The 26,283-nt window shown below is 53.1% G+C and overlaps 1 protein-coding gene and 1 long non-coding RNA gene across 8 annotated transcripts; both read left to right on the forward strand.

The window, feature by feature from the left end:
- Positions 1-26,245, forward strand: zfr (zinc finger RNA binding protein). Of its 7 annotated transcripts, XM_060064988.1 has the most exons (22): positions 1-159; positions 343-424; positions 1,201-1,477; positions 2,265-2,397; positions 4,846-5,073; positions 5,163-5,407; positions 9,419-9,622; positions 10,278-10,524; positions 10,602-10,780; positions 11,232-11,351; positions 11,424-11,569; positions 12,181-12,346; positions 15,085-15,425; positions 15,573-15,723; positions 16,015-16,156; positions 18,815-18,897; positions 19,656-19,751; positions 21,728-21,839; positions 23,456-23,553; positions 25,058-25,465; positions 25,646-25,683; positions 25,799-26,245. In XM_060064988.1, exons 1-20 carry the CDS (start codon positions 123-125, stop codon positions 25,238-25,240), a joined length of 3,270 nt encoding a protein of 1,089 aa, XP_059920971.1. In that variant the 5' UTR covers positions 1-122; the 3' UTR covers positions 25,241-25,465; positions 25,646-25,683; positions 25,799-26,245. The 7 variants fall into 7 exon arrangements, with proteins under 7 accessions (XP_059920971.1, XP_059920972.1, XP_059920970.1 ...); XM_060064989.1 differs by lacking the exon at positions 25,646-25,683 and having other exon boundaries at positions 25,058-25,483; positions 25,797-26,245; XM_060064987.1 differs by lacking the exon at positions 25,646-25,683 and having other exon boundaries at positions 25,797-26,245.
- On the forward strand, positions 21,848-23,444 carry LOC132467600 (uncharacterized). The gene is made up of 3 exons (XR_009528036.1): positions 21,848-22,156; positions 22,703-22,961; positions 23,339-23,444. It is a non-coding gene; the product is annotated as an uncharacterized LOC132467600 (long non-coding RNA).
- Positions 26,246-26,283: the final 38 nt, after the last annotated feature.

Raw genomic sequence — 26,283 nt, forward strand, 5'->3', positions numbered from 1 at the left:
GAAAACTACAATAACAATGCGCCAATGCAGTCTGCGCATGCGCGCACACCACATATCCGAGTGCGACGCCAGTAGATAAACCTGCTGCCGAAGAGAGACGGACTGAAACGAGAAAAGGACCAATGATCCCCATATGTCCCGTGGTGTCGTTCACCTATGGTATGTATCTGCAGTATTATTATCATGTAATATCAGTGAGGGTGGAAGAACTGCCACCATGATTCCTGGCTGCATATAAAGGTGTCTCCGATGGATGTAGCCTGATGCTAACGGGAGCTTAGCTCGTTCCCATAGCGTCTAGCTTAGCGTGTAGCTTAGCATTGAGCCTGTCGTCTCCCGCAGTGCCCAGCCGGCTCGGTGAAGAGGCCAAGATGGCCACCGGCAACTACTTCGGCTTCACGCACGGCGCGGCTGCGCAGTACAGGTGAGAACCGTTCGTTTAAAAGGTTCGGGGGATGAATCTTTATTATTATTGTTTTAAATGTTAATTATTATTATTATTATTATTTTTTGTTGTTTATGTTTCTCCTATCCCTAATTGGCCACTCTTTATATTCAAATGCTTTATTCTGAGCTGCTGTCCTCTCCACATTGGTTATGAATAAAAGATCCGTCCATCAGTATGTTCCCCTGTCACCATCTCACGCATCAGATCTGGGGAAGGGGTTACTTCATTCTTGAAAGGTGTAGTGTACAATTTTGTGGCATCTAGCTGAACCGACATTTTGGCAGATATTGTATCTAGCATATAGGGATTACTGTACACAGTAGAGGCCACGTACACAGTAGAGGCCACAGTAGGCAGTAGAGGCCAGTTGAGGCCAGCGTGGACCGATGTGGGCTCCCCTGTATGTGGACTCATGGTTACCTCGGTCCGTCGGTCGGTCCATCAGTCGGTCAGACCACTAAAGTGCTCCATCGCTACATTCAGTATAGCTCCTGTGCTGCAGCACTTGTAGCTTTTCATTTCTAAAACATTAAAATTGGTTTTAACCGGTGGATGGATCGCCAGAGAAGGAAACTGGATGATAGTTGGAGCATGTAACTGAAGGACTAGCTGCTTATTGGAAGATCGTTTTTGGATCTAAGAGAAGCAGGGGTTGAGGATAGAGGAAAGATGAGAAGAGAGGAAAGAGAAGAGGGGAAGGATGGGGGGACACTGCCCGTAAAAAAGACGAATACCAACTCTGCAACTTTCAGCCAGCAGCCGGGCGGGGGCGTGGCCTACACCCACCCGTCCACGGTGGCGAGCTACACGGTGCACCAGGCCCCGGTGGCAGCCCACACCGTGGCGGCCGCCTACGCCCCCACCGCCGGGGCCGTGGCCGTAGCCCGGCCCGCCCCGGTCGCCGTGGCAGCCAGCGCCGCCGCCTACGGGAGCTACCAGCCCGCCCACGCCGCCACGGACTACGGCTACGCCCAGCGGCAGGCGGAGGTGCCCCCCCCGCCGCCCCCCGTCACCTCCCAGAACTACCAGGTGAACCCAGGGTCAGGGGTCACCAACACCTGCAGCACAGCTAGGGTCAGAGGTCACGAACACCTGCAGCACAGCTAGGGTCAGAGGTCATCTGCAACACAGCTAGGGTCAGGGGTCACCAACACCTGCAGCACAGCTAGGGTCAGAGGTCACCTGCAGCACAGCTAGGGTCAGAGGTCACCTGCAGCACAGCTAGGGTCAGAGGTCATCTGCAGCACAGCTAGGGTCAGAGGTCACCTGCAGCACAGCTAGGGTCAGAGGTCACCTGCAGCACAGCTAGGGTCAGAGGTCACCTGCAACACAGCTAGGGTCAGAGGTCCTCTGCAGCACAGCTAGGGTCAGAGGTCACAAACACCTGCACACAGCTAGGGTCAGAGGTCACAAACACCTGCAGCACAGTTAGGGTCAGAGGTCACGAACACCTGCAGCACAGCTAGGGTCAGAGGTCACGAACACCTGCAGCACAGCTAGGGTCAGAGGTCACGAACACCTGCAGCACAGCTAGGGTCAGAGGTCACGAACACCTGCAGCACAGCTAGGGTCAGGGGTCACCTGCAGCACAGCTAGGGTCAGGGGTCACCTGCAGCACAGCTAGGGTCAGAGGTCACCTGCAGCACAGCTAGGGTCAGAGGTCACCTGCAGCACAGCTAGGGTCAGAGGTCCTCTGCAACACGGCTAGGGTCAGAGGTCACCTGCTCATGTTAACTGTTAAGATGAGAATATAGGTCACGTGCTACTGCAGCCATACAGGGATCGGCTGATGTGGTCAACGTGTGTGTGTGTGTAGGACTCCTACTCCTACGTGCGCTCCACGGCCCCCGCGGTGGCCTACGACAGTAAGCAGTACTACCAGCAGCCCGTTGCCACGGCAGCAGTGGCGGCGCCGCAGCAGACAGCCGCAGAATCCTACTACCAGACAGGTGACCCCCCAACGCACCACACCTGTACCCCCCTCCTAACACACCTGTACCCCCCTCCTAACACACCTGTACCCCCCTCCTAACACACCTGTACCCCCCCTCCTAACTAGGGCTGGCCCGAATTATTCGAATACTCGTTCGGAAAATTAGTATTCAAAGCTTAAATCAGTATTCTGAGCTTCGTTTTTTTATTTATTTTTTCACGTACGAGACGTTACCAGAGCGAGGGAGGCAAACTATAAGCGTCAGCGACACCAAGCAGAGAAGTGAGAGAGGTGGAGGAAGAATAGATATCTTGTTTCCCTTTACTTTATAACACAACATTAGCGGGATCTCTGGAGGAAAAGTAATACTTAGCGAAATGCTAACCTTTAGCTTAGTTGTTTGTTTACGTTTGCTGTACAGCGCTGCGCCAATCAACTGTGACTGGCTTGCTGCAGAGCGTGAGCGCCTTGGGAATACCCGGTCAATATAATGGATATAATTAGGGCTGCAACAACGAATCGATAAAATCGATAAAAATCGATTACTAAATGCGTTGGCAACGAATTTGGTCGTCGATTCGTTGTGTCGCGCGATTAATAAGTTACTCATAGGCGCAGCACTGTTTACAGCCAGCCGCCGACAGGTTGGTTCATGGTTCATGCACGCCCACAGCGAGCTTTAGTGTGAGCGACCACAGCTTGTATTTTGGTCATATCTTAAAACTGGACTGTAGGCCTACATAAAAGTGTTCTATCTTCACTGTCTTTGGGTTAAAAAAACTCCTTCAACTCAGTATCCGTCTAGTCCAACCGAAAACTCTGTCAGCTGCTGCTGCTGCAGACGTTGTGCAGACGGGCTCGGAGTCGGCACCGCGTGCATCAACAGTCATTCAAAGCAGCGGCAGTAATCACACAACCGGACGGTGTAGAAAGTCCCGTCAGTTAAAAATAGTAATGCAGTTTTTAAATCCATGTTAAAATCGGCAGGATATAGAGATAGTTAGCTTAAAAAAAAAACTGACCAATGGTCACAAACAGTGTCAAATGTGATGTGTTCAGGTCGGCTCAGAAATATGATTGATGCGTTCAAATGCAACAGAAAAAAATAAATAATAATAATTGAGATTTTGGTGAAAACTTGTTTTCCCAGTAATATAAAATAGATAGTAAAGATAGAATTAATTATGACCTGTTTAATGTCCTATCTTGAACTATCATCTTATCAGCAATTAAAGCAATATTAAAAGTTCTATTTCAAGGAGTCTCGAAAATGGTATCAATAGGTTCGACCGGTTAACCATGGACATCCCTTATGTACATATAAAAGTATATCATACATTGTATGTTTTTTTTTGTGTTATCCCAGTTATGTTTTTACATTTTTTTTATTATTTAATATTACTTTTAATAGTTCCGGGACATTGGAGCAATAACCTGGTGTTTTTACACTTCAGTCTGCACTGTGAATTTGAAGTAATGTTCAGTTTTTGAATAAAGATGCTGCAATTCCAAATGTTTCTTTTTTTTATCCGATTCATCGATTAATCGAAAAAATAATCGACAAATTAATCGATTATTAAAGTAATCGTTAGTTGCAGCCCTAGATATAATATGGACACATAAGACAATCAATATTCGGTGTTTGTTATGGATTTATTGTACAAATTCCCTGAAAAGATGCACGTTCCAGGATGAATTGAAAAGCTCCCGTAAGGGCTGAGATGACAGAGAACAGCTGATTTGGAACGGAGCAACAGCTGTTCGCTTTCACGGGGAAAAACTAAGGAACTTCAACCTACTTAGGCCTAATAATTAACGTTCAAAAGCTATTAAATCTTCAACAAAATATGCAGATACTGTCAAAATCGGTTCCAGGGAGTGTACAACACACCTGTACCCCCCCCCTCCTAACACACCTGTACCCCCCCCCTCCCAACACACCTGTACCACCCCCTCCTAACACACCTGTACCCCCCCCCTCCTAACACACCTGTACCCCCCCCCTCCTAACACACCTGTACCCCCCTCCTAACACACCTGTACCCCCCCCCCAACACACCTGTACCCCCCCCCCCAACACACCTGTACCCCCCCCTCCTAACACACCTGTACCCCCCTCCTAACACACCTGTACCCCCCTCCTAACACACCTGTACCCCCCCCCTCCTAACACACCTGTACCCCCCTCCTAACACACCTGTACCCCCCCCCTCCTAACACACCTGTACCCCCCTCCTAACACACCTGTACCCCCCCCCTCCTAACACACCTGTACCCCCCTCCTAACACACCTGTACCCCCCCCCTCCTAACACACCTGTACCCCCCCCCTCCTAACACACCTGTACCCCCCTCCTAACACACCTGTACCCCCCTCCTAACACACCTGTACCCCCCTCCTAACACACCTGTACCCCCCTCCCAACACACCTGTACCCGCTGACGGCCCCCTGTGTCTCCTGCAGCGCCCAAGCCGCTGTACACCCAGGGGGTCACCCCCTACACCCAGGGGGTCACCCCCTACACTCAGACCCGCCAGGTGACCGCCATCAAGCCGGCCGCCCCCAGCCCGGCCACCTCCACCTTCTCCATCTACCCCGTGGCCTCCACCGTCCAGCCCGGCCCCCCCGCCACCGTGGTGCCCGCCTACTCCCAGAGCCCCACCTACAGCACCAACGCCGTCACCTACTCTGGTAAGACCGTAGCACCACCTACACCACCTACAGCACCACCCAGCCCCTCCTCTGGCCCTGATGATGATGCGGATGCCCCCCCCCCTCAGGGACCTCCTACTCAGGCTACGAGGCGGCCATCTACTCGGCGGCGTCCAGCTACTACCAGCAGCAGCAGCAGCAGCAGCAGAAGCAGGCGGTGGCGGCGGTGGCGGCGACGGCCGCCTGGACCGGCAGCACCTTCACCAAGAAGCCCCCCCCCTTCCAGAGCAAGCAGCTGCGGCCCAAGCCCCCCCCCAAGCCCCCGCAGATCCACTACTGCGACGTGTGCAAGATCAGCTGTGCTGGCCCGCAGGTCAGTAGGGGTTAGACAGTACAGAGACGGGTCATTAAGGAGCAGGTAGGGGTTAGACGGTACAGAGACGGGTCATTAAGGAGCAGGTAGGGGTTAGACAGTACAGAGACAGGTCATTAAGGAGCAGGTAGGGGTTAGACAGTACAGAGACGGGTCATTAAGGAGCAGGTAGGGGTTAGACAGTACAGAGACAGGTCATTAAGGAGCAGGTAGGGGTTAGACGGTACAGAGACAGGTCATTAAGGAGCAGGTAGGGGTTAGACGGTACAGAGACGGGTCATTAAGGAGCAGGTAGGGGTTAGACAGTACAGAGACAGGTCATTAAGGAGCAGGTAGGGGTTAGACAGTACAGAGACGGGTCATTAAGGAGCAGGTAGGGGTTAGACAGTACAGAGACGGGTCATTAAGGAGCAGGTAGGGGTTAGACAGTACAGAGATGGGTCATTAAGGAGCAGGTAGGGGTTAGACAGTACAGAGACAGGTCATTAAGGAGCAGGTAGGGGTTAGACAGTACAGAGACGGGTCATTAAGGAGCAGGTAGGGGTTAGACAGTACAGAGACAGGTCATTAAGGAGCAGGTAGGGGTTAGACAGTACAGAGACGGGTCATTAAGGAGCAGGTAGGGGTTAGACAGTACAGAGACAGGTCATTAAGGAGCAGGTAGGGGTTAGACAGTACAGAGACAGGTCATTAAGGAGCAGGTAGGGGATAGACAGTACAGAGACGGGTCATTAAGGAGCAGGTAGGGGTTAGACAGTACAGAGACGGGTCATTAAGGAGCAGGTAGGGGTTAGACAGTACAGAGACGGGTCATTAAGGAGCAGGTAGGGGTTAGACAGTAAGGACAGGTCATTAAGGAGCAGGTAGGGGTTAGACAGTACAGAGACAGGTCATTAAGGAGCAGGTAGGGGTTAGACAGTACAGAGACAGGTCATTAAGGAGCAGGTAGGGGTTAGACAGTAAGGACAGGTCATTAAGGAGCAGGTAGGGGTTAGACAGTACAGAGACAGGTCATTAAGGAGCAGGTAGGGGTTAGACAGTACAGAGACAGATCATTAAGGAGTAGGTAGGGGTTAGACAGTACAGTGACAGGTCATTAAGGAGCAGGTAGGGGTTAGACAGTACAGAGATGGGTCATTAAGGAGCAGGTAGGGGTTAGACAGTACAGAGACAGGTCATTAAGGAGTAGGTAGGGGTTAGACAGTACAGTGACAGGTCATTAAGGAGCAGGTAGGGGTTAGACAGTACAGAGACAGGTCATTAAGGAGCAGGTAGGAGTTAGACAGTACAGAGATGGGTCATTAAGGAGCAGGTAGGGGTTAGACAGTACAGAGACGGGTCATTAAGGAGCAGGTAGGGGTTAGACAGTACAGGGACAGGTCATTGAGGAGCAGGTAGGGGTTAGACAGTGCAGAGACAGGTCATTAAGGAGCAGGTAGGGGTTAGACAGTACAGAGACAGGTCATTAAGGAGCAGGTAGGGGTTAGACAGTACAGTGACAGGTCATTAAGGAGCAGGTAGGGGTTAGACAGTAAGGACAGGTCATTAAGGAGCAGGTAGGGGTTAGACAGTACAGAGACAGGTCATTAAGGAGCAGGTAGGGGTTAGACAGTACAGAGACAGGTCATTAAGGAGCAGGTAGGGGTTAGGCAGTACAGAGACGGGTCATTAAGGAGCAGGTAGGGGTTAGACAGTACAGAGACAGGTCATTAAGGAGCAGGTAGGGGTTAGACAGTAAGACAGGTCATTAAGGAGCAGGTAGGGGTTAGACAGTAAGGACAGGTCATTAAGGAGCAGGTAGGGGTTAGACAGTACAGAGACGGGTCATTAAGGAGCAGGTAGGGGTTAGGCAGTACAGAGACGGGTCATTAAGGAGCAGGTAGGGGTTAGACAGTACAGAGACGGGTCATTAAGGAGCAGGTAGGGGTTAGACAGTACAGAGACAGGTCATTAAGGAGCAGGTAGGGGTTAGACAGTACAGAGACAGGTCATTAAGGAGCAGGTAGGGGTTAGACAGTACAGAGACGGGTCATTAAGGAGCAGGTAGGGGTTAGACAGTACAGAGACAGGTCGTTAAGGAGCAGGTAGGGGTTAGACAGTACAGAGACAGGTCATTAAGGAGCAGGTAGGGGTTAGGCAGTACAGAGACGGGTCATTAAGGAGCAGGTAGGGGTTAGACAGTACAGAGACGGGTCATTAAGGAGCAGGTAGGGGTTAGACCAGGGGTGCCCAACCAGTCGATCGCGGTCTACCAGTTGACCGCCGACAGATCCCAAGTCGACCGCGAGGGATGAAGAAGAATTATTATTATTTTTTTTTAAATAAAATAACATTTGCGCGGGACATATACGCGCGGTAGCGCATGCGCTGTCAACAGCAGTTGAAAGCCGTCAACAGTAGTTACACACTCCTAAACGTTGGCATGGCTGAGGGGAAACGAGCTAAAGGCCGATTTAGGGTCGTTTTAGACGCAGAGACGTAAGCACGTAATTTACGCAAGGGACTTGTTTTAGACAAGTTTTGATTTACGGTTCCTTTAAGGTTCCTTAAGGATTGCGCGTGTTGTAAGGGGATTCTCCGCCAGAACAGTAGGGGGAGCAAAGAACGAATCTGTGGGCGTGGAAGTGGAAATCGCTGGCTTGTTTATATTTATGCACTTCCAGTATTTTCGACGAGAGTAGCAGTAGCTAAGTTTAGGTTAGCGGTCTTTTTCCACACTCTGAACGATGTTAAGGTTGCTGTAAAACCGGAAATGTGAGACTCCTGAAAGGATGTGGTTAGCTGGCCAATCACAGTCTTTGCGAGCTGCGTAGGGCCGTAGTGTTTTAGTCGCATAGTCAGGAATTTTGGGCGACGCACTTAAGCACGTAAGGGGGGATATTTTACCGCGCAAGGGGGGGTTATGTATCTTACGTGCTTACGCGTTACGTCTAAAACAGAGCATGTATCGGCCTTAAGACCTACCATTTTCACCCTGAGTGGGAGGAAGATTATTGATTATTGTTGAGAAGGTGCCGTGCGCAGACGGAATGAAACCCCCCCGCTTGAAGGTAGGTTTGCAATGTTGACACTAGGCTGGTAGATCTCGGGAGGTTGGCTACTTGAAAAGTAGATCTTGGGTCAAAAAAGGTTGGGCACCCCTGGGTTAGACAGTACAGAGACGGGTCATTAAGGAGCAGGTAGGGGTTAGACAGTACAGAGACAGGTCAGTAAGGAGCAGGTAGGGGTTAGACAGTACAGAGACGGGTCATTAAGGAGCAGGTAGGGGTTAGACAGGACAGAGACGGGTTATTAAGGAGCAGGTAGGGGTTAGACAGTACAGAGACAGGTCATTAAGGAGCAGGTAGGGGTTAGACAGGACAGAGACAGGTCATTAAGGAGCAGGTAGGGGTTAGACAGTACAGAGACGGGTCATTAAGGAGCAGGTAGGGGTTAGACAGTACAGAGACGGGTCATTAAGGAGCAGGTAGGGGTTAGACAGTACAGAGACGGGTCATTAAGGAGCAGGTAGGGGTTAGACAGGACAGAGACAGGTCATTAAGGAGCAGGTAGGGGTTAGACAGTACAGAGACAGGTCATTAGGGGGGTTAAACGGGTCAATGAGGGGGTGAGATGGGTCATTAGGGGGTTAGACAGGTCATTAGGGGGTGAGACAGGTCATTAGGGGGTGAGACGGGTCATTAGGGGGTGAGACGGGTCATTAGGGGGTGAGACGGGTCATTAGGGGGTGAGGCGGGTCATTAGGGGGTGAGACGGGTCATTAGGGGGTGAGACGGGTCATTAGGGGGGTTAAACGGGTCAATGAGGGGGTGAGATGGGTCATTAGGGGGTTAGACAGGTCATTAGGGGGTGAGACGGGTCATTAGGGGGTGAGACGGGTCATTAGGGGGTGAGACGGGTCATTAGGGGGTGAGACGGGTCATTAGGGGGTGAGACGGGTCATCAGGGGGTGAGACGGGTCATCAGGGGTTAGATAGTACGAAGGCTCACCAGCAGGCTGTGTTCTGACAGACGTACAAGGAGCACCTGGAGGGCCAGAAGCACAAGAAGAAGGAGGCGGCGCTGAAGGCGTCCCAGAGCTCCGCCTCGGCGGCGGGGGGCGCGGCGGGCGCGGCCCGGGGCACCCAGAACCAGCTGCGCTGCGAGCTGTGTGACGTGTCCTGCACCGGGGCGGACGCTTACGCTGCGCACCTCCGCGGGGCCAAGCACCAGAAGGTAATGTTAACCATCCTAACCCCTCTCCTAGCCCCCTGTCTCCTAGCCCCCCGTCTCCTAGCCCCCCGTCTCCTAGCCCCCCGTCTCCTAGCCCCCCGTCTCCTAGCCCCCTGTCTCCTAGCCCCCTGTCTCCTAGCCTCTCTCCTAGCCCCCTGCTGGTCTCCTAGCCCCCTGCTGGTCTCCTAGCCCCCTGCTGGTCTCCTAGCCCCCTGTTTCCTAGCCCCCTGTCTCCTAGCCCCCTGTCTCCTAGCCCCCTGTCTCCTAGCCCCCTGCTGGTCTTCTAGCCGCCTGCTGGTCTCCTAGCCTCCTGTCTCCTAGCCCCCTGCTGGTCTCCTAGCCCCCTGTTTCCTAGCCCCCTGTCTCCTAGCCCCCTGTCTCCTAGCCCCCTGCTGGTCTCCTAGCCCCCTGCTGGTCTCCTAGCCCCCTGCTGGTCTCCTAGCCCCCTGTCTCCTAGCCCCCTGCTGGTCTCCTAGCCCCCTGTCTCCTAGCCCCCTGCTGGTCTTCTAGCCCCCTGCTGGTCTCCTAGCCTCCTGTCTCCTAGCCCCCTGCTGGTCTCTTAGCCCCCTGTCTCTTAGCCCCCTGTCTCTTAGCCCCTGTCCCCTAGCCCCCTGCTGGTCTCCTAGCCCCTTGCTGACCTGTGATTGGTTCCCACCAGGTGGTGAAGCTCCACACCAAACTGGGGAAGCCCATCCCCTCGACAGAGCCCAGCGTGGTGCCTCAGACCAGCACCGCCCCCTCCTCCACCAAGACCTCCACCTCCAGCCTGCCCGCCGCCTCCGCCCAGGCCTCCTCCAGCGCCCCCTACCTGAAGCCCGTGGCCATGGTGAGCGGAGCGGCAGGCAAGGCGCCCAGCTCCGCCGCCGCCGTGAAGAAGGTCGCCACGCCCAAGATCCACTTCGTTGGTGAGATGATGTTTGGATCTTTACCCAGAGAGCAGCCTGTGAGCGGGGGCCGGAGTCACCACGTCCGTCTGTTTCAGGGGGCAACAAGCTGCAGACCACGGCGAAGGCAGAGGAGCCCCGGGCGCCGGTGGCCCGGCCCCCCGCCGCCGCCGCCGCGCCCTCCAGCGAGCCCAAGAGCGAGGTGGCAGAGTCCCTGGCCGCGCTGGCCGCGCTGCAGAGCGAGGTGCAGCCCGTGGGACACGACTATGTGGAGGAGGTACCTGAGAGCTGTGCCCCACACACCTGAGAGCTGTCCCCCGCACACCTGAGAGCTGTCCCCCGCACACCTGAGAGCTGTCCCCCGCACACCTGAGAGCTGTCCCCCGCACACCTGAGAGCTGTCCCCCGCACACCTGAGAGCTGTCCCCCGCACACCTGAGAGCTGTCCCCCGCACACCTCAGAGCTGTCCCCCGCACACCTCAGAGCTGTCCCCCGCACACCTGAGAGCTGTCCCCCGCACACCTGAGAGCTGTCCCCCGCACACCTGAGAGCTGTCCCCCGCACACCTCAGAGCTGTCCCCCGCACACCTCAGAGCTGTCCCCCGCACACATTTTACATTCAACAAATATTCCCGTTCCCAATCCCAGGGATGACTCCCGGGTAGAGTCGTGCGTCTTGTTGTCAGACCAGTGGGGCTGTAGAGCGTAACCCTGTGCCTCCTCTCAGGTCCGTAACGATGAGGGTAAAGTCATCCGCTTCCACTGCAAGCTGTGTGAGTGCAGCTTCAACGACCCCAACGCCAAGGAGATGCACCTGAAGGGCCGGCGCCACCGGCTGCAGTACAAGGTGAGGAGAACCAGGAGGAGACGGACCAGGAGCTCTGGGGGCAGGGGCTGACCCGGTGTCTTGTGTTTCTAGAAAAAGGTGAACCCTGAACTCCAGGTGGAGGTGAAGCCAAGCATCCGCGCCCGCAAGGTCCAGGAGGAGAAGATGAGGAAGCAGATGCAGAAGGAGGAGTACTGGAGGAGGCGTGAGGAGGAAGAGCGCTGGAGGATGGAGATGAGGTGGGGATACTGCCTGGAGGGGGTGGGGCTGGGTGGAGGTGGGTCTGGGAGGAGGTGTGTCTGGGAGGAGGTGGGTCTGGGTGGAGGTGGGTCTGGGAGGAGGTGTCTCTGGGTGGAGGTGTCTCTGGATGGAGGTGGGTCTGGGAGGAGGTGGGTCTGGGAGGAGGTGTCTCTGGGTGGAGGTGGGTCTGGGTGGAGTTGGGTCTGGGTGGAGGTGGGTCTGGGAGGAGGTGTCTCTGGGTGGAGGTGGGTCTGGGAGGGGGTGTCTCTGGGTGGAGGTGTCTCTGGGTGGAGGTGGGTCTGGGAGGGGGTGTCTCTGGGTGGAGGTGTCTCTGGGTGGAGGTGGGTCTGGGAGGGGGTGTCTCTGGGTGGAGGTGGGTCTGGGTGGAGGTGGGTCTGGGAGGGGGTGTCTCTGGGTGGAGGTGTCTCTGGGTGGAGGTGGGTCTGGGTGGAGGTGGGTCTGGGTGGAGGTGGGTCTGGGAGGGGGTGTCTCTGGGTGGAGGTGGGTCTGGGTGGAGGTGGGTCTGGGTGGAGGTGTGTCTGGGTGGAGGTGGATGGTGGTGGTGGAGGGTCAGCCTCCCAGTGTACTGATCCAGCTGTGGTTCTCCCAGGAGGTACGAGGAGGACATGTACTGGAGGCGCATGGAGGAGGAGCAGCACCACTGGGACGACCGGCGCCGCCTGCCCGACGGCGGCTACCTGCAGGGACCTCCCGGGCCCCCCGGGCTGCTGGGGGTCCGCCCCGGCATGCCAGGCCCTCAGCCTCTGGGGCCAATGGTACGCCCGCCTCGACCTCACTGCCTCAGTGAGCCTCGACCCCGCTGCCTCAGTGAGCCTCGACCACACTGCCTCAGTGAGCCTCGACCTCGCTGCCTCAGTGAGCCTCGACCTCGCTGCCTCAGTGAGCCTCGACCTCGCTGCCTCAGTGAGCCTCGACCTCGCTGCCTCAGTGAGCCTCGACCTCGCTGCCTCAGTGAGCCTCGACCTCGCTGCCTCAGTGAGCCTCGACCTCGCTGCCTCAGTGAGCCTCGACCCCGCTGCCTCAGTGAGCCTCGACCCCGCTGCCTCAGTGAGCCTCGACCTCGCTGCCTCAGTGAGCCTCGACCTCACTGCCTCAGTGAGCCTCGACCTCACTGCCTCAGTGAGCCTCGACCCCACTGCCTTAAAGAGCCTCGACCCCACTGCCTTAAAGAGCCTCGACCCCGCTGCCTCAGTGAGCCTCGACCTCACTGCCTTAAAGAGCTTCGACCTCGCTGCCTCAGTGAGCCTCGACCTCACTGCCTCAATGAGCCTCGACCTCACTGCCTCAGTGAGCCTCGACCTCACTGCCTCAGTGAGCCTCGAGGTCAGTGAGCCTCGACCCCACTGCCTTAAAGAGCCTCGACCTCACTGCCTCAGTGAGCCTCGACCTCACTGCCTCAGTGAGCCTCGACCTCACTGCCTCAGTGAGCCTCGACCCCACTGCCTTAAAGAGCCTCGACCCCACTGCCTTAAAGAGCCTCGACCCCACTGCCTCAGTGAGCCTCGACCTCACTGCCTCAGTGAGCTTCGACCTCACTCAGTGAGCCTCGACCCCACTGCCTTAAAGAGCCTCGACCTCACTGCCTCAGTGAGCCTCGACCTCACTGCCTCAGTGAGCCTCGACCCCACTGCCTTAAAGAGCCTCGACCCCACTGCCTCAGTGAGCCTCGACCTCAGTGAGCCTCGACCCCACTGCCTTAAAGAGCCTTGACCCCACTGCCTCAGTGAGCCTCGACCTTGATCTAGTGTGGTATTGATCAGGTTCTATTGATCTAGTGTGGTATTGATCAGGTTATATTGATCTAGTGTGGTATTGATCTATTGATCTAGTGTGGTATTGATCTAGTGTGGTATTGATCGTGATCTAGTGTGGTATTGATCTTGATCTATTGATCTAGTGTGGTATTGATCTAGTGTGGTATTGATCGTGATCTTGTGTGGTATTGATCGTGATCTATTGATCTAGTGTGGTATTGATCTTGATCTATTGATCTACTGTGGTATTGATCGTGATCTATTGATCTAGTGTGGTATTGATCGTGTTCTAATGATCTAGTGTGGTATTGATCTAGTGTGGTATTGATCGTGATCTATTGATCTCGTGGTATTGATCGTGATCTATTGATCTAGTGTGGTATTGATCTTGATCTATTGATCTAGTGTGGTATTGATCGTGATCAATTGATCTAGTGTGGTATTGATCTTGATCTATTGATCTAGTGTGGTATTGATCGTGATCAATTGATCTAGTGTGGTATTGATCGTGATCTATTGATCTAGTGTGGTATTGATCGTGATCTATTGATCTAGTGTGGTATTGATCGTGATCTATTGATCTAGTGTGGTATTGATCGTGATCTATTGATGTAGTGTGGTATTGATCGTGATCTATTGATCTCGTGGTATTGATCGTGATCTATTGATCTAGTGTGGTATTGATCGTGATCAATTGATCTAGTGTGGTATTGATCTAGTGTGGTATTGATCGTGATCTATTGATCTAGTGTGGTATTGATCGTGATCAATTGATCTAGTGTGGTATTGATCGTGATCTATTGATCTCGTGGTATTGATCGTGATCTATTGATCTAGTGTGGTATTGATCGTGATCAATTGATCTAGTGTGGTATTGATCTAGTGTGGTATTGATCTTGATCTATTGATCTAGTGTGGTATTGATCGTGATCAATTGATCTAGTGTGGTATTGATCTTGATCTATTGATCTAGTGTGGTATTGATCGTGATCTATTGATCTAGTGTGGTATTGATCTAGTGTGGTATTGATCGTGATCTATTGATCTAGTGTGGTATTGATCGTGATCTATTGATCTAGTGTGGTATTGATCGTGATCTATTGATCTAGTGTGGTATTGATCGTGATCTATTGATCTCGTGGTATTGATCGTGATCTATTGATCTAGTGTGGTATTGATCGTGATCAATTGATCTAGTGTGGTATTGATCTTGATCTATTGATCTAGTGTGGTATTGATCGTGATCTATTGATCTAGTGTGGTATTGATCGTGATCTATTGATCTAGTGTGGTATTGATCTAGTGTGGTATTGATCGTGATCTATTGATCTAGTGTGGTATTGATCGTGATCTATTGATCTAGTGTGGTATTGATCGTGATCTATTGATCTAGTGTGGTATTGATCGTGATCTATTGATCTAGTGTGGTATTGATCGTGATCAATTGATCTAGTGTGGTATTGATCTTGATCTATTGATCTAGTGTGGTATTGATCGTGATCTATTGATCTAGTGTGGTATTTATCGTGATCAATTGATCTAGTGTGGTATTGATCTTGATCTATTGATCTAGTGTGGTATTGATCGTGATCTATTGATCTAGTGTGGTATTGATCTAGTGTGGTATTGATCGTGATCTATTGATCTAGTGTGGTATTGATCGTGATCTATTGATCTAGTGTGGTATTGATCGTGATCTATTGATCTAGTGTGGTATTGATGAGTGCTGCCTCCTGCAGCCCCCCCGGCGGCCAGACTCCTCTGACGACCGCTACGTGATGACGAAGCACGCCGCCATCTACCCCTCGGAGGACGAGCTGCAGGCCATCCAGAAGATCGTCTCCATCACAGAGCGCGCCCTGAAGCTGGTGTCTGACATCATCACGGACCAGGACAAGGAGGTGAACCCGGAGAAGAGCCAGGAGAAGAGCCAGGAGAAGAGCCAGGAGAAGAGCCAGGAGAAGAGCCAGGAGAAGAGCCAGGAGAAGAGCCAGGAGAAGAGCCAGGAGAAGAGCCAGGAGAAGAGCCAGGAGAAGAGCCAGGAGAAGAGCCAGGAGAAGATGGACTCGCCCAAAGACAGGTGAGTCTTCACTGTGTTACAGGGTTACTGTGAAGTACTCTTATAGAGGTTAACTATGGGCATCAGAAACACAACGTGTGTGTGTGTGTGTGTGTGTGTGTGTGTGTGTGTGTGTGTGTGTGTGTGTGTGTGTGTGCGTGTGCGCAGGGCCCTGAAGGGGGTGATGAGGGTGGACGTCTTGGCTAAGGGGCTGCTCCTGCGCGGGGACCAGAAGGTGAACCTGGTGCTGCTGTGCTGGGAGAGGCCCACCCAGCGCCTGCTGAGCCGTATCGTGGAGCACCTGCCGGCGCAGCTCACGGTACTCCTGCTTTAAAGAGTTCATCTGCTTGAGTTGGGGCAAACCACAGGCCGATCCCAGAGGGGTGCGAGGTCCCTTTGTGTTGAGGTGAAGGTGCACCAGCTGCTAGGGGGGGGAACTCGTGGGCGACCCGCTGCAGAGGTCAAAGGTCTCCTCCTTCAGACAGGCGACAGTGGGCTCATAGTCTTGAGGCCCAACTCTCCTGACTCTGTCGATGGCGGACTGTGAGAACTGTTGCTGCTCGTGTGCGGGGGAATGACGTATCCTGAGCCTGTCGTTGCGGTTCTGCAGGTGGTGACGCCAGAGAAGTACGAGGTGAAGGGTTCCGTCGAGGAAGCCGCCATCATCCTCACTTCCTGTTCAGAGCCGAAGATGCAAGTGACCATCACCCTGACGTCGCCCGTCATCAGAGAGGACGGAGTCCAGGACGGAGGTTGGAGACGTCCCTGCAGTCTCTCCCGCTTCCCTCTACACCCCCGTCCCTCCCTCTTCTCTCTCTACACCCCCCGTCTCTCTCTCCCCTGCTCTATATCTATCAATATATCTCTATCTCTATCTCTATTTATATATTAAAATCAATCTGATCTAATGGGTCAATGTATTGAATCAGACTCTTAAGAGCAGCTCCCTGGTGGCACGTCACATTTCAGCCATTTTATCTCCTCTAGTTTCTTCTCATGCGTGCGTCAGGCTCTTACTGTAGACAACGAGAAGCTTCCCGGAGGCCCTCAGAGGGTGATGTTCGTAGGCTCCGAGCGTCTGGACCTTCTTCTGGAGTCCCTTTCTTCATCATACCTGCAAACTCGTCGCCTTTCGCTGAAATTCACCACGCTGGCAGAAAAGTTTGATCCATTTTGAACCAGTGGTTGTTCTATTATGAGATCCTGACCACATCCTCCACCCTGATGGTGTCTGTTGGGAGCGTATCATCATTACTCCTGGACTGAACCAGCACGTGGGTAGAGTGGTGGACGGGCTATGACCTCTAAACCCCTGTAGAGGCATGCTGGTGGGCGAGGAGGGCTCCTCATCGTCTCCCAGGAGCCTCACCTAGAACAGGTCACTGCAGGCTCTGACATCTTGTTTGCAGTACTGCGGTATCAAAGGCAGTTTAAAAGAAGGATGAGAAACGCTGGTTTAGCACATTTGATGTTCCGTGAACTTATCTTCTCGTCTCTATCGCGAGTTTGCAGGTGTGATTACTAAAAGCATTGATATGCACCGACTACACTCCACTCAGGAACCCTGAAGCTATCCTTATTGAACGTCTATTTCTACCTATTCAATGAGACGTAGAATGTGCAGTTTGAACAGTGCCAGCAGTGACTGCCTTAGGGCCCCGCTCTATAATTGATCTCTTAAATGCTCTCCTGAAACCAAGCATGATCAGTGTCTGCATTGTGTCAGTGTAGACCTCCTGGGATTGGGTTTCCTCGTAGTGCTAATGCATCTCAGCTGCTTCTAGACGTCCACAGACGCTCCGGTGGAGTCCAGAGGCCGTCTTAACTTGAGAACCTGGTGTGAAACTCCAACTTCACGATTAACTGCAAAGTTTCTTTGATTGTACTTTGTGGCAAAGTTTGAATTGTGCGCCATTTTCTCAATTTAGGACTCCACTTAGGATGCAAGGAGCCGGGGTCGCGCCTCCGCAGGAAACGAACGTAGCTCGTTGTCCGACCGCTGGACGCGCTCAGAGCACTCCCTCAGTCTCAACACAACCTCTCACTAATCAGGCCTCAATCAGAAACGGCTCCCAAAATCACCCCCTTTTTCCAAACACTGAGAGCCCTGCTTACAATGCACCGTGTCCGGCTAGGATCAGGTGGGCTAAGACGGGCCATCAGGTGATCAGGGCGAGGGGTTGTGAAGGAGGGGGTCTGACGTGTTGACGACTGACTGGGTGTGCATGCAGCGACCTCCTGACCCTGCGCCTTCTGGGGCCTTAAAGTGTTCTTTCCTTTCCAGCACGCATCGCTGCCTCGTGTCTCCTAGTCCAGCCTAAAGCCTCTCAAACAAACCTTAGTGACTCCCAGTGTCTCCGGAAGGGTTTCTGACCAAGGTCCCCCCAATCACCCCTCAGAACACTTTGCCACACCTACCGTCACACACCTGCTGCTCCCACACACACCATCACCCCCAACCTGCAACGGGTTAGGGATACCAGACATGGGGGGTTAGTACTACCAAGACCTGGTGGGTTAGGGTTGGTAACATGTGATGAGTTAGTTAGACCGGGCTAAGTACCACTATACATCTGATGGGTTAGTTAGACCGGGGTTAGTACCACGAGACATGTGATGGGTTAGTAAGACCGGGGTTAGTACCACGAGACATTTGATGGGTTAGTTAGACCGGGGTTAGTACCACGAGACATGTGAGGGGTTAGTACCACTAGACATGTGATTGGTTAGTAAGACCGGGGTTAGTACCACGAGACATGTGATGGGTTAGTACCACTAGACATGTGATGGGTTAGTTAAACCGGGGTTAGTACCATGAGACATGTGATGGGTTAGTTAGACCGGGGTTAGTACCACGAGACATTTGATGGGTTAGTACCATGAGACATGTGATGGGTTAGTTAAACCGCGGTTAGTACCACGAGACATGTGTGGGTTAGTACCACTAGACATGTGATGGGTTAGTTAAAACGGGGTTAGTACCACGAGACATGTGATGGGTTAGTTAAACAGCGGTTAGTACCACGAGACATGTGATAGGTTAGTTAAAGTGGGGTTAGTACCACGAGACATGTGATGGGTTAGTTAGACCGGGGTTAGTACCACGAGACATGTGATGGGTTAGTTAAACCGGTGTTAGTACCACGAGAGATGTGATGGGTTAGTTAGACCGGTGTTAGTACCACGAGACATGTGATGGGTTAGTTAAACCGGTGTTAGTACCACGAGAGATGTGATGGGTTAGTTAAACCGGGGTTAGTGCCATGCTAGGTGCACCAGACACTGATCAGACTCAGGGATTCTTTGGTATGTGTGGCAAAGTGTTTCATCATGTTTGTTCTGGACCTGGTCAAACACCCTTCCTCCTCCTCCTCTTCCTCCTCCTCTTGACAATTGGATCCGTGTTGTAGAGACGGGGAGCGACCCAGCACACCTGGACGGGCACAAATGCCTCTCGGCTCTGGCAGCCCTGCGTCACGCCAAGTGGTTCCAGGTTGGAGCTTCCTTTACTTCCTTGTTGTAGCCTTATGTGATGAGGTCCGCCTTTCATTCTTTACATTTTGGTCTTTTTCATTTTAAACACTGCGATTGAAACCCCCCAAAATTACTTTATTCTAAGACGATATATTCAAGGATGCCAACTTTTTTTTAAAGTTTTTTTTAAACATGACAAGTTAAGGTCTTCACACCATTCCAGTGAACCGCTGCATTACAACATGACTGGCATCCTTGTCTCCCCCCGCCATCGGTAGGCCGTATTGTAGCTGCTGTGACTCCATAAGGCTGCAGGATGATGAGTCTCATGGATAAGGTTCATGTCTGTACTGTGACGATGGTAGGATAGGGACTGGGGGAGCGCAGGGGTCAGTCTGCCGGGCATCACTGGGTGCTAGACCTCAGGCAGAGTGCCCCTCTGCCCCCCCCCCCCCGGCCCCTATCCTCCCCCAGGTCCCCCCAGTGTGGCCCTGGGAGCTCCTGGGTCAACCTGTGGTCAGAGTTTAGAAGATGCCAAGGAAGGCATCGTCCTCCTTCAACATCTTGCAAACTTTGAACTGATACTAACGACAAGGTGCCATGGTGCTGAGACTGGTGGCTGAATGTACACTAGTAAACTCTTTACTAGTTACTCTAAAACCAGCTGAGCAGCTCTGATACCAGTAGTGTGTGTGTGTGTGTGTGAGAGTGTGTGAGAGTGTGTGTGTGAGTGTGCACGCCTCACTGGCCTGAACTAACTGTGTACTGCATCAAAAGGCTAGAGCCAATGGCCTCCAGTCCTGCGTCATCATCATCCGGATCCTGAGGGACCTCTGCCAGAGGGTCCCCACCTGGGCCTCCTTCCCCGGCTGGGTGAGTGCTCCTGGCAGCTCCTCTGTTCTCCTTACACCTCCTCACTGGTACTCAGTGCACCTCTGTGCTCCTCTGTTCTCCTTACACCTCCTCAGAGCTCCTCTGTTCTCCTTACACCTCCTCAGAGCTCCTCTGTTCTCCTTACACCTCCTCTGTGCTCCTCTGTTCTCCTTACACCTCCTCAGAGCTCCCCTGTTCTCCTTACACCTCCTCTGTGCTCCTCTGTTCTCCTTACACCTCCTCACTGCTCCTCACTGGTACTCTGTGCTCCTCTGTTCTCCTTACACCTCCTCAGAGCTCCCCTGTTCTCCTTACACCTCCTCAGAGCTCCTCTGTTCTCCTTACACCTCCTCAGAGCTCCTCTGTTCTCCTTACACCTCCTCAGAGCTCCTCTGTTCTCCTTACACCTCCTCAGAGCTCCCCTGTTCTCCTTACACCTCCTCTGTGCTCCTCTGTTCTCCTTACACCTCCTCACTGCTCCTCTGTTCTCCTTACACCTCCTCACTGCTCCTCTGTTCTCCTTACACCTCCTCACTGCTCCTCCACCTCTGTAGGTAGCCGCTCTAGAAACATCTCTTAATGCATCCCAGTAACCAACTCGTAATCAATCCCAGTACCACAAAGGACACTGATCAAATAACATCCCACTGTTTAGCGTGTGAACTAGAATGATGAAAACAAAACCTTCCCTCATATTGTTTGAGTGTTACAGCCCTAGACCCTGGGGCTCACCAGTTAGTTGTTTTGGGTCTTCTTGTGAATGCGTTAGTTATGGTAGGGACAGGGTTAGTTATGGTAGGGACAGGGTTAGTTATGGTAGGGTGAGGGTTAGTGATGGTAGGGTGAGGGTTAGTGATGGTAGGGTGAGGGTTCGTGATGGTAGGGTGAGGGTTAGTGATGGTAGGGTGAGGGTTAGTGATGGTAGGGTGAGGGTTAGTGATGGTAGGGTGAGGGTTAGTGATGGTAGGGTGAGGGTTAGTGATGGTAGGGTGAGGGTTAGTGATGGTAGGGTGAGGGTTCGTGATGGTAGGGTGAGGGTTCGTGATGGTAGGGTGAGGGTTAGTGATGGTAGGGTGAGGGTTAGTGATGGTAGGGTGAGGGTTAGTGATGGTAGGGTGAGGGTTAGTGATGGTAGGGTGAGGGTTAGTGATGGTAGGGTGAGGGTTAGTGATGGTAGGGTGAGGGTTAGTGATGGTAGGGTGAGGGTTAGTGATGGTAGGGTGAGGGTTAGTGATGGTAGGGTGAGGGTTAGTGATGGTAGGGTGAGGGTTAGTGATGGTAGGGTGAGGGTTAGTGATGGTAGGGTGAGGGTTCGTGATGGTAGGGTGAGGGTTAGTGATGGTAGGGTGAGGGTTAGTGATGGTAGGGTGAGGGTTAGTGATGGTAGGGTGAGGGTTAGTGTTAGTAGGGTGAGGGTTAGTGATGGTAGGGTGAGGGTTAGTGATGGTAGGGTGAGGGTTAGTGATGGTAGGGTGAGGGTTAGTGATGGTAGGGACAGGGTTAGTGATGGTAGGGTGAGGGTTAGTGATGGTAGGGTGAGGGTTAGTGATGGTAGGGTGAGGGTTAGTGATGGTAGGGTGAGGGTTAGTGATGGTAGGGTGAGGGTTAGTGATGGTAGGGTGAGGGTTCGTGATGGTAGGGTGAGGGTTAGTGATGGTAGGGTGAGGGTTAGTGATGGTAGGGTGAGGGTTAGTGATGGTAGGGTGAGGGTTAGTGATGGTAGGGTGAGGGTTAGTGATGGTAGGGTGAGGGTTAGTGATGGTAGGGTGAGGGTTAGTGATGGTAGGGTGAGGGTTAGTGATGGTAGGGTGAGGGTTAGTGATGGTAGGGTGAGGGTTAGTGATGGTAGGGTGAGGGTTAGTGATGGTAGGGTGAGGGTTAGTGATGGTAGGGGGGGCCCTGAGCTCTGGGGGGTCCTCCACCCTCTGATGACGGAGGTCTGGGCGGTGGCTGACGGTGTCTTCCTCCTCCTCCAGGCCATGGAGCTCCTGGTGGAGAAGGCCATCAGCAGCGCCTCCGGCCCGCTGAGCCCCGGGGACGCCCTGCGCCGCGTGTTCGAGTGCATCTCCTCCGGGATCCTCCTGTCTGGTAGGTCCTAGACCCTCTAGACCCTCCTGGCAGGTCCTAGACCCCCTGGTAGGTCCTAGACCCTCCTGGCAGGTCCTAGACCCTCCTGGTAGGTCCTAGACCCTCTAGACCCTCCTGGCAGGTCCTAGACCCTCCTGGTAGGTCCTAGACCACCCTGGTAGGTCCTAGACCCTCTAGACCCTCCTGGCAGGTCCTAGCCCCCCTAGTTGGTCCTAGACCCTCTAGACCCTCCTGGTAGGTCCTAGACCCCCCTGGTTGGTCCTAGACCCTCCTGGTAGGTCCTAGACCCTCCTGGTAGGTCCTAGACCCCCTGGTAGGTCCTAGACCCCCCTGCTAGGTCTAGACCCTCCTGGTAGGTCCTAGACCCTCTAGACCATTGGTTCTCAAAGTGCGGCCCGCGGGCCAATGGCGGCCCGCGGAATCATTCCTGGCGGCCCGCAATGACATACATAATTATGTAAGTTATAAAAAAAAAAAAATTTATTCAAACAAATATAAATAAATATAAAGAGAAAATTCGACTCTCTCTAGCTTTCAATTAAATCCTTTTACATTTTTTAGTTTTAATCCGGCTGTACATTACTTTGAAAGGGTGAACCTCAGTTTCATGATTTAGACCTCACTTGACCTCACTCCCAGAGGTCCACGGTGCGGGTGCAATGTTTTTTTTCACCACTGGGATGCTGACGGCGTTTCCCGCCAACATTTTTTTTCCTTTGGCGGCCCTCAGTCAAATTTTGGGTTCCTAAATTGGCCCTCAGTTGTCAAAACTTTGAGAACCCCTGCTCTAGACCCTCCTGGAAGGTCTAGACCTTCCTGTTAGGTCCTAGACCGTCCTGGTAGGTCCTAGACCACCCTGGTAGGTCCTAGACCCTCTAGACCCTCCTGGTAGGTCCTAGACCCTCCTGGTAGGTCCTAGACCACCCTGGTAGGTCCTAGACCCTCTAGACCCTCCTGGTAGGTCCTAGACCCTCCTGGTAGGTCCTAGACCACCCTGGTAGGTCCTAGACCCTCCTGGTAGGTCCAAGACCCTCTCTCTAGGGTGCTGTATTGAGGTTTGTGTAATGTTGCGGGGGTGTAACGATATGGGTGGTGTAATGATGCGGGGGTGTAACGATGTGGGTGGTGTAATGATGCGGGGGTGTAACAATGTGGGTGGTGTAATGATGCGGGGGTGTAACGATGTGGGTGGTGTAATGATGCGGGGGTGTAACAATGTGGGTGGTGTAATGATGCGGGGGTGTAACAATGTGGGTGGTGTAATGATGCGGGGGTGTAACGATGTGGGTGGTGTAATGATGCGGGGGTGTAACGATGTGGGTGGTGTAATGATGTGGGTGGTGTAATGATGCGGGGTGTAACGATGTGGGTGGTGTAATGATGCGGGGGTGTAACGATGTGGGTGGTGTAATGATGCGGGGGTGTAACGTGCAATGATGCGGGTGGTGTAACGGTCCGGGTGGTGTAACGTGTAATAATGCGGGTGGTGTAACGATGAGGGTGGTTAACGTGTAATAATGCGGGTGGTGTAGCGATGCCGGTGGTGTAGCGATGCCGGTGGTGTAACGATGTGGGTGGTGTAGCGATGCGGGTGGTGTAATGATGGTGTCCTACAGGGGGTCCTGGTCTCCTGGACCCGTGTGAGAAGAACCCCAGCGACACGCTGACCTCCATGCAGGAGCAGCACCGGGAGGACATCACCTCCAGCGCCCAGGTACCCCCCTCCACCTCCTCCAGGTGTTCTAGAGGAGCTCTACTGACTGCAGGTGTTCTAGAGGAGCTCTACTGACTGCAGGTGTTCTAGAGGAGCTCTACTGACTCCAGGTGTTCTAGAGGAGCTCTACTGACTCCAGGTGTTCTAGAGGAGCTCTACTGACTCCAGGTGTTCTAGAGGAGCTCTACTGACTCCAGGTGTTCTAGAGGAGCTCTACTGACTCCAGGTGTTCTAGAGGAGCTCGACTGACTCCAGGTGTTCTAGAGGAGCTCTACTGACTCCAGGTGTTCTAGAGGAGCTCTACTGACTCCAGGTGTTCTAGAGGAGCTCTACTGACTCCAGGTGTTCTAGAGGAGCTCTACTGACTGCAGGTGTTCTAGAGGAGCTCTACTGACTCCAGGTGTTCTAGAGGAGCTCTACTGACTCCAGGTGTTCTAGAGCTCTACTGACTGCAGGTGTTCTAGAGGAGCTCTACTGACTCCAGGTGTTCTAGAGCTCTACTGACTGCAGGTGTTCTAGAGGAGCTCTACTGACTCCAGATGTCCTAGAGGAGCTCTACTGACTGCAGGTGTTCTAGAGGAGCTCTACTGACTGCAGGTGTTCTAGAGGAGCTCTACTGACTCCAGGTGTCCTAGAGGAGCTCTACTGACTCCAGGTGTTCTAGAGGAGCTCTAATGACTCCAGATGTCCTAGAGGAGCTCTACTGACTGCAGGTGTTCTAGAGGAGCTCTACTGACTCCAGGTGTCCTAGAGGAGCTCTACTGACTCCAGGTGTTCTAGAGGAGCTCTACTGACTGCAGGTGTTCTAGAGGAGCTCTACTGACTGCAGGTGTTCTAGAGGAGCTCTACTGACTCCAGGTGTTCTAGAGGAGCTCTACTGACTCCAGGTGTTCTAGAGCTCTACTGACTGCAGGTGTTCTAGAGGAGCTCTACTGACTCCAGGTGTTCTAGAGGAGCTCTACTGACTCCAGGTGTTCTAGAGGAGCTCTACTGACTCCAGATGTCCTAGAGGAGCTCTACTGACTGCAGGTGTTCTAGAGGAGCTTTACTGACTGCAGGTGTTCTAGAGGAGCTCTACTGACTCCAGGTGTTCTAGAGGAGCTCTACTGACTCCAGGTGTTCTAGAGGAGCTCTACTGACTCCAGGTGTTCTAGAGGAGCTCTACTGACTGCAGGTGTTCTAGAGGAGCTCTACTGACTCCAGGTGTTCTAGAGGAGCTCTACTGACTCCAGGTGTTCTAGAGGAGCTCTACTGACTCCAGGTGTTCTAGAGGAGCTCTACTGACTCCAGGTGTTCTAGAGGAGCTCTACTGACTCCAGGTGTTCTAGAGGAGCTCTACTGACTCCAGGTGTTCTAGAGGAGCTCTACTGACTCCAGGTGTTCTAGAGGAGCTCTACTGACTCCAGGTGTTCTAGAGGAGCTCTACTGACTCCAGGTGTTCTAGAGGAGCTCTACTGACTCCAGGTGTTCTAGAGGAGCTCAGACGTGTGCTGCTCTCTTCCAGTTCGCGCTGCGTCTCCTGGCCTTCCGTCAGATCCACAAGGTCCTTTGCATGGACCCCCTGCCCCAGATGAACCCGCGCTTCAGCGTGCGCAACCAGCGCAAGCGTCGCCGGGACAACAGCGAGGGCACGGACAGCCTGGAGGGCGAAGGCAAGAAGGACAAGAAGGACTTCGAGGGGTTCTGAGCCTCCTCAGTCTATTAAAGCTGGTTGAGCGTTGGATAACGTCTGGGAAGTGTGTGCTGAGCCCTTCCTGTCACTCATCAGTTACTGTTTCTTATCCTTTCAGGAGTTATTTTATTGAGTTTTTGTGCAGCTGAGAGTCGTGAATCCAGCTGCGGTCGTGACTCCAGCTGCGGTCGTGACTCCAGCTGTGGTCGTGACTCTAGCTGCGGTCGTGACTCCAGCTGAGTCGTGACTCCAGCTGTGGTCGTGACTCCAGCTGAGTCGTGACTCCAGCTGTGGTCGTGACTCCAGCTGTGGTCGTGACTCCAGCTGTGGTCGTGACTCCAGCTGGGTCGTGACTCCAGCTGTGGTCGTGACTCCAGCTGAGAGTCGTGACTCCAGCTGAGAGTCGTGACTCCAGCTGAGAGTCGTGACTCCAGCTGCGGTCGTGACTCCAGCTGAGAGTCGTGACTCCAGCTGAGAGTCGTGACTCCAGCTGAGAGTCGTGACTCCAGCTGAGAGTCGTGACTCCAGCTGAGAGTCGTGACTCCAGCTGAGAGTCGTGACTCCAGCTGAGAGTCGTGACTCCAGCTGCGGTCGTGACTCCAGCTGCGGTCGTGACTCCAGATGTTCCGATTGTTCCCCGGGGGAGGGTTCGGGTTAGGGGGGACGTGGGCTCTGAAGGGGGTCTGTCCGCTCCTTTTTTCCTCCGACGGTCTGATATTATTTCTCATGGCGAGTTAGAGGCGGTTGTGTTCTGAAGAAAGGCTCCTGATGAGTCCTGATATATTGTAATATTCCTATAATCTACTCCTCATGGAAAGCTTTGGTTCTGAAGCATGGCTCCCGTCAATGTGTTTTTGGTTTTAGTTTTAATATAGAAGTCTCCTTAATGCTCTGTAGTTCATATGAAGATCTTTAAGTTAAAAAGTGATTACAATAGAAGTATGATGTTGTAATTGTGGTTTGCGGTCCGCTCCTCAATGTGTTCTCTGCTACAGCAGAATTAAACATTTACCAATGAAACTGCTTTACTTGCCTCTCTGTGGAACGGTTCACACTTA

Source organism: Gadus macrocephalus, chromosome 11, assembly GCF_031168955.1.
Source record: "Gadus macrocephalus chromosome 11, ASM3116895v1".
NCBI lineage: Eukaryota > Metazoa > Chordata > Actinopteri > Gadiformes > Gadidae > Gadus > Gadus macrocephalus.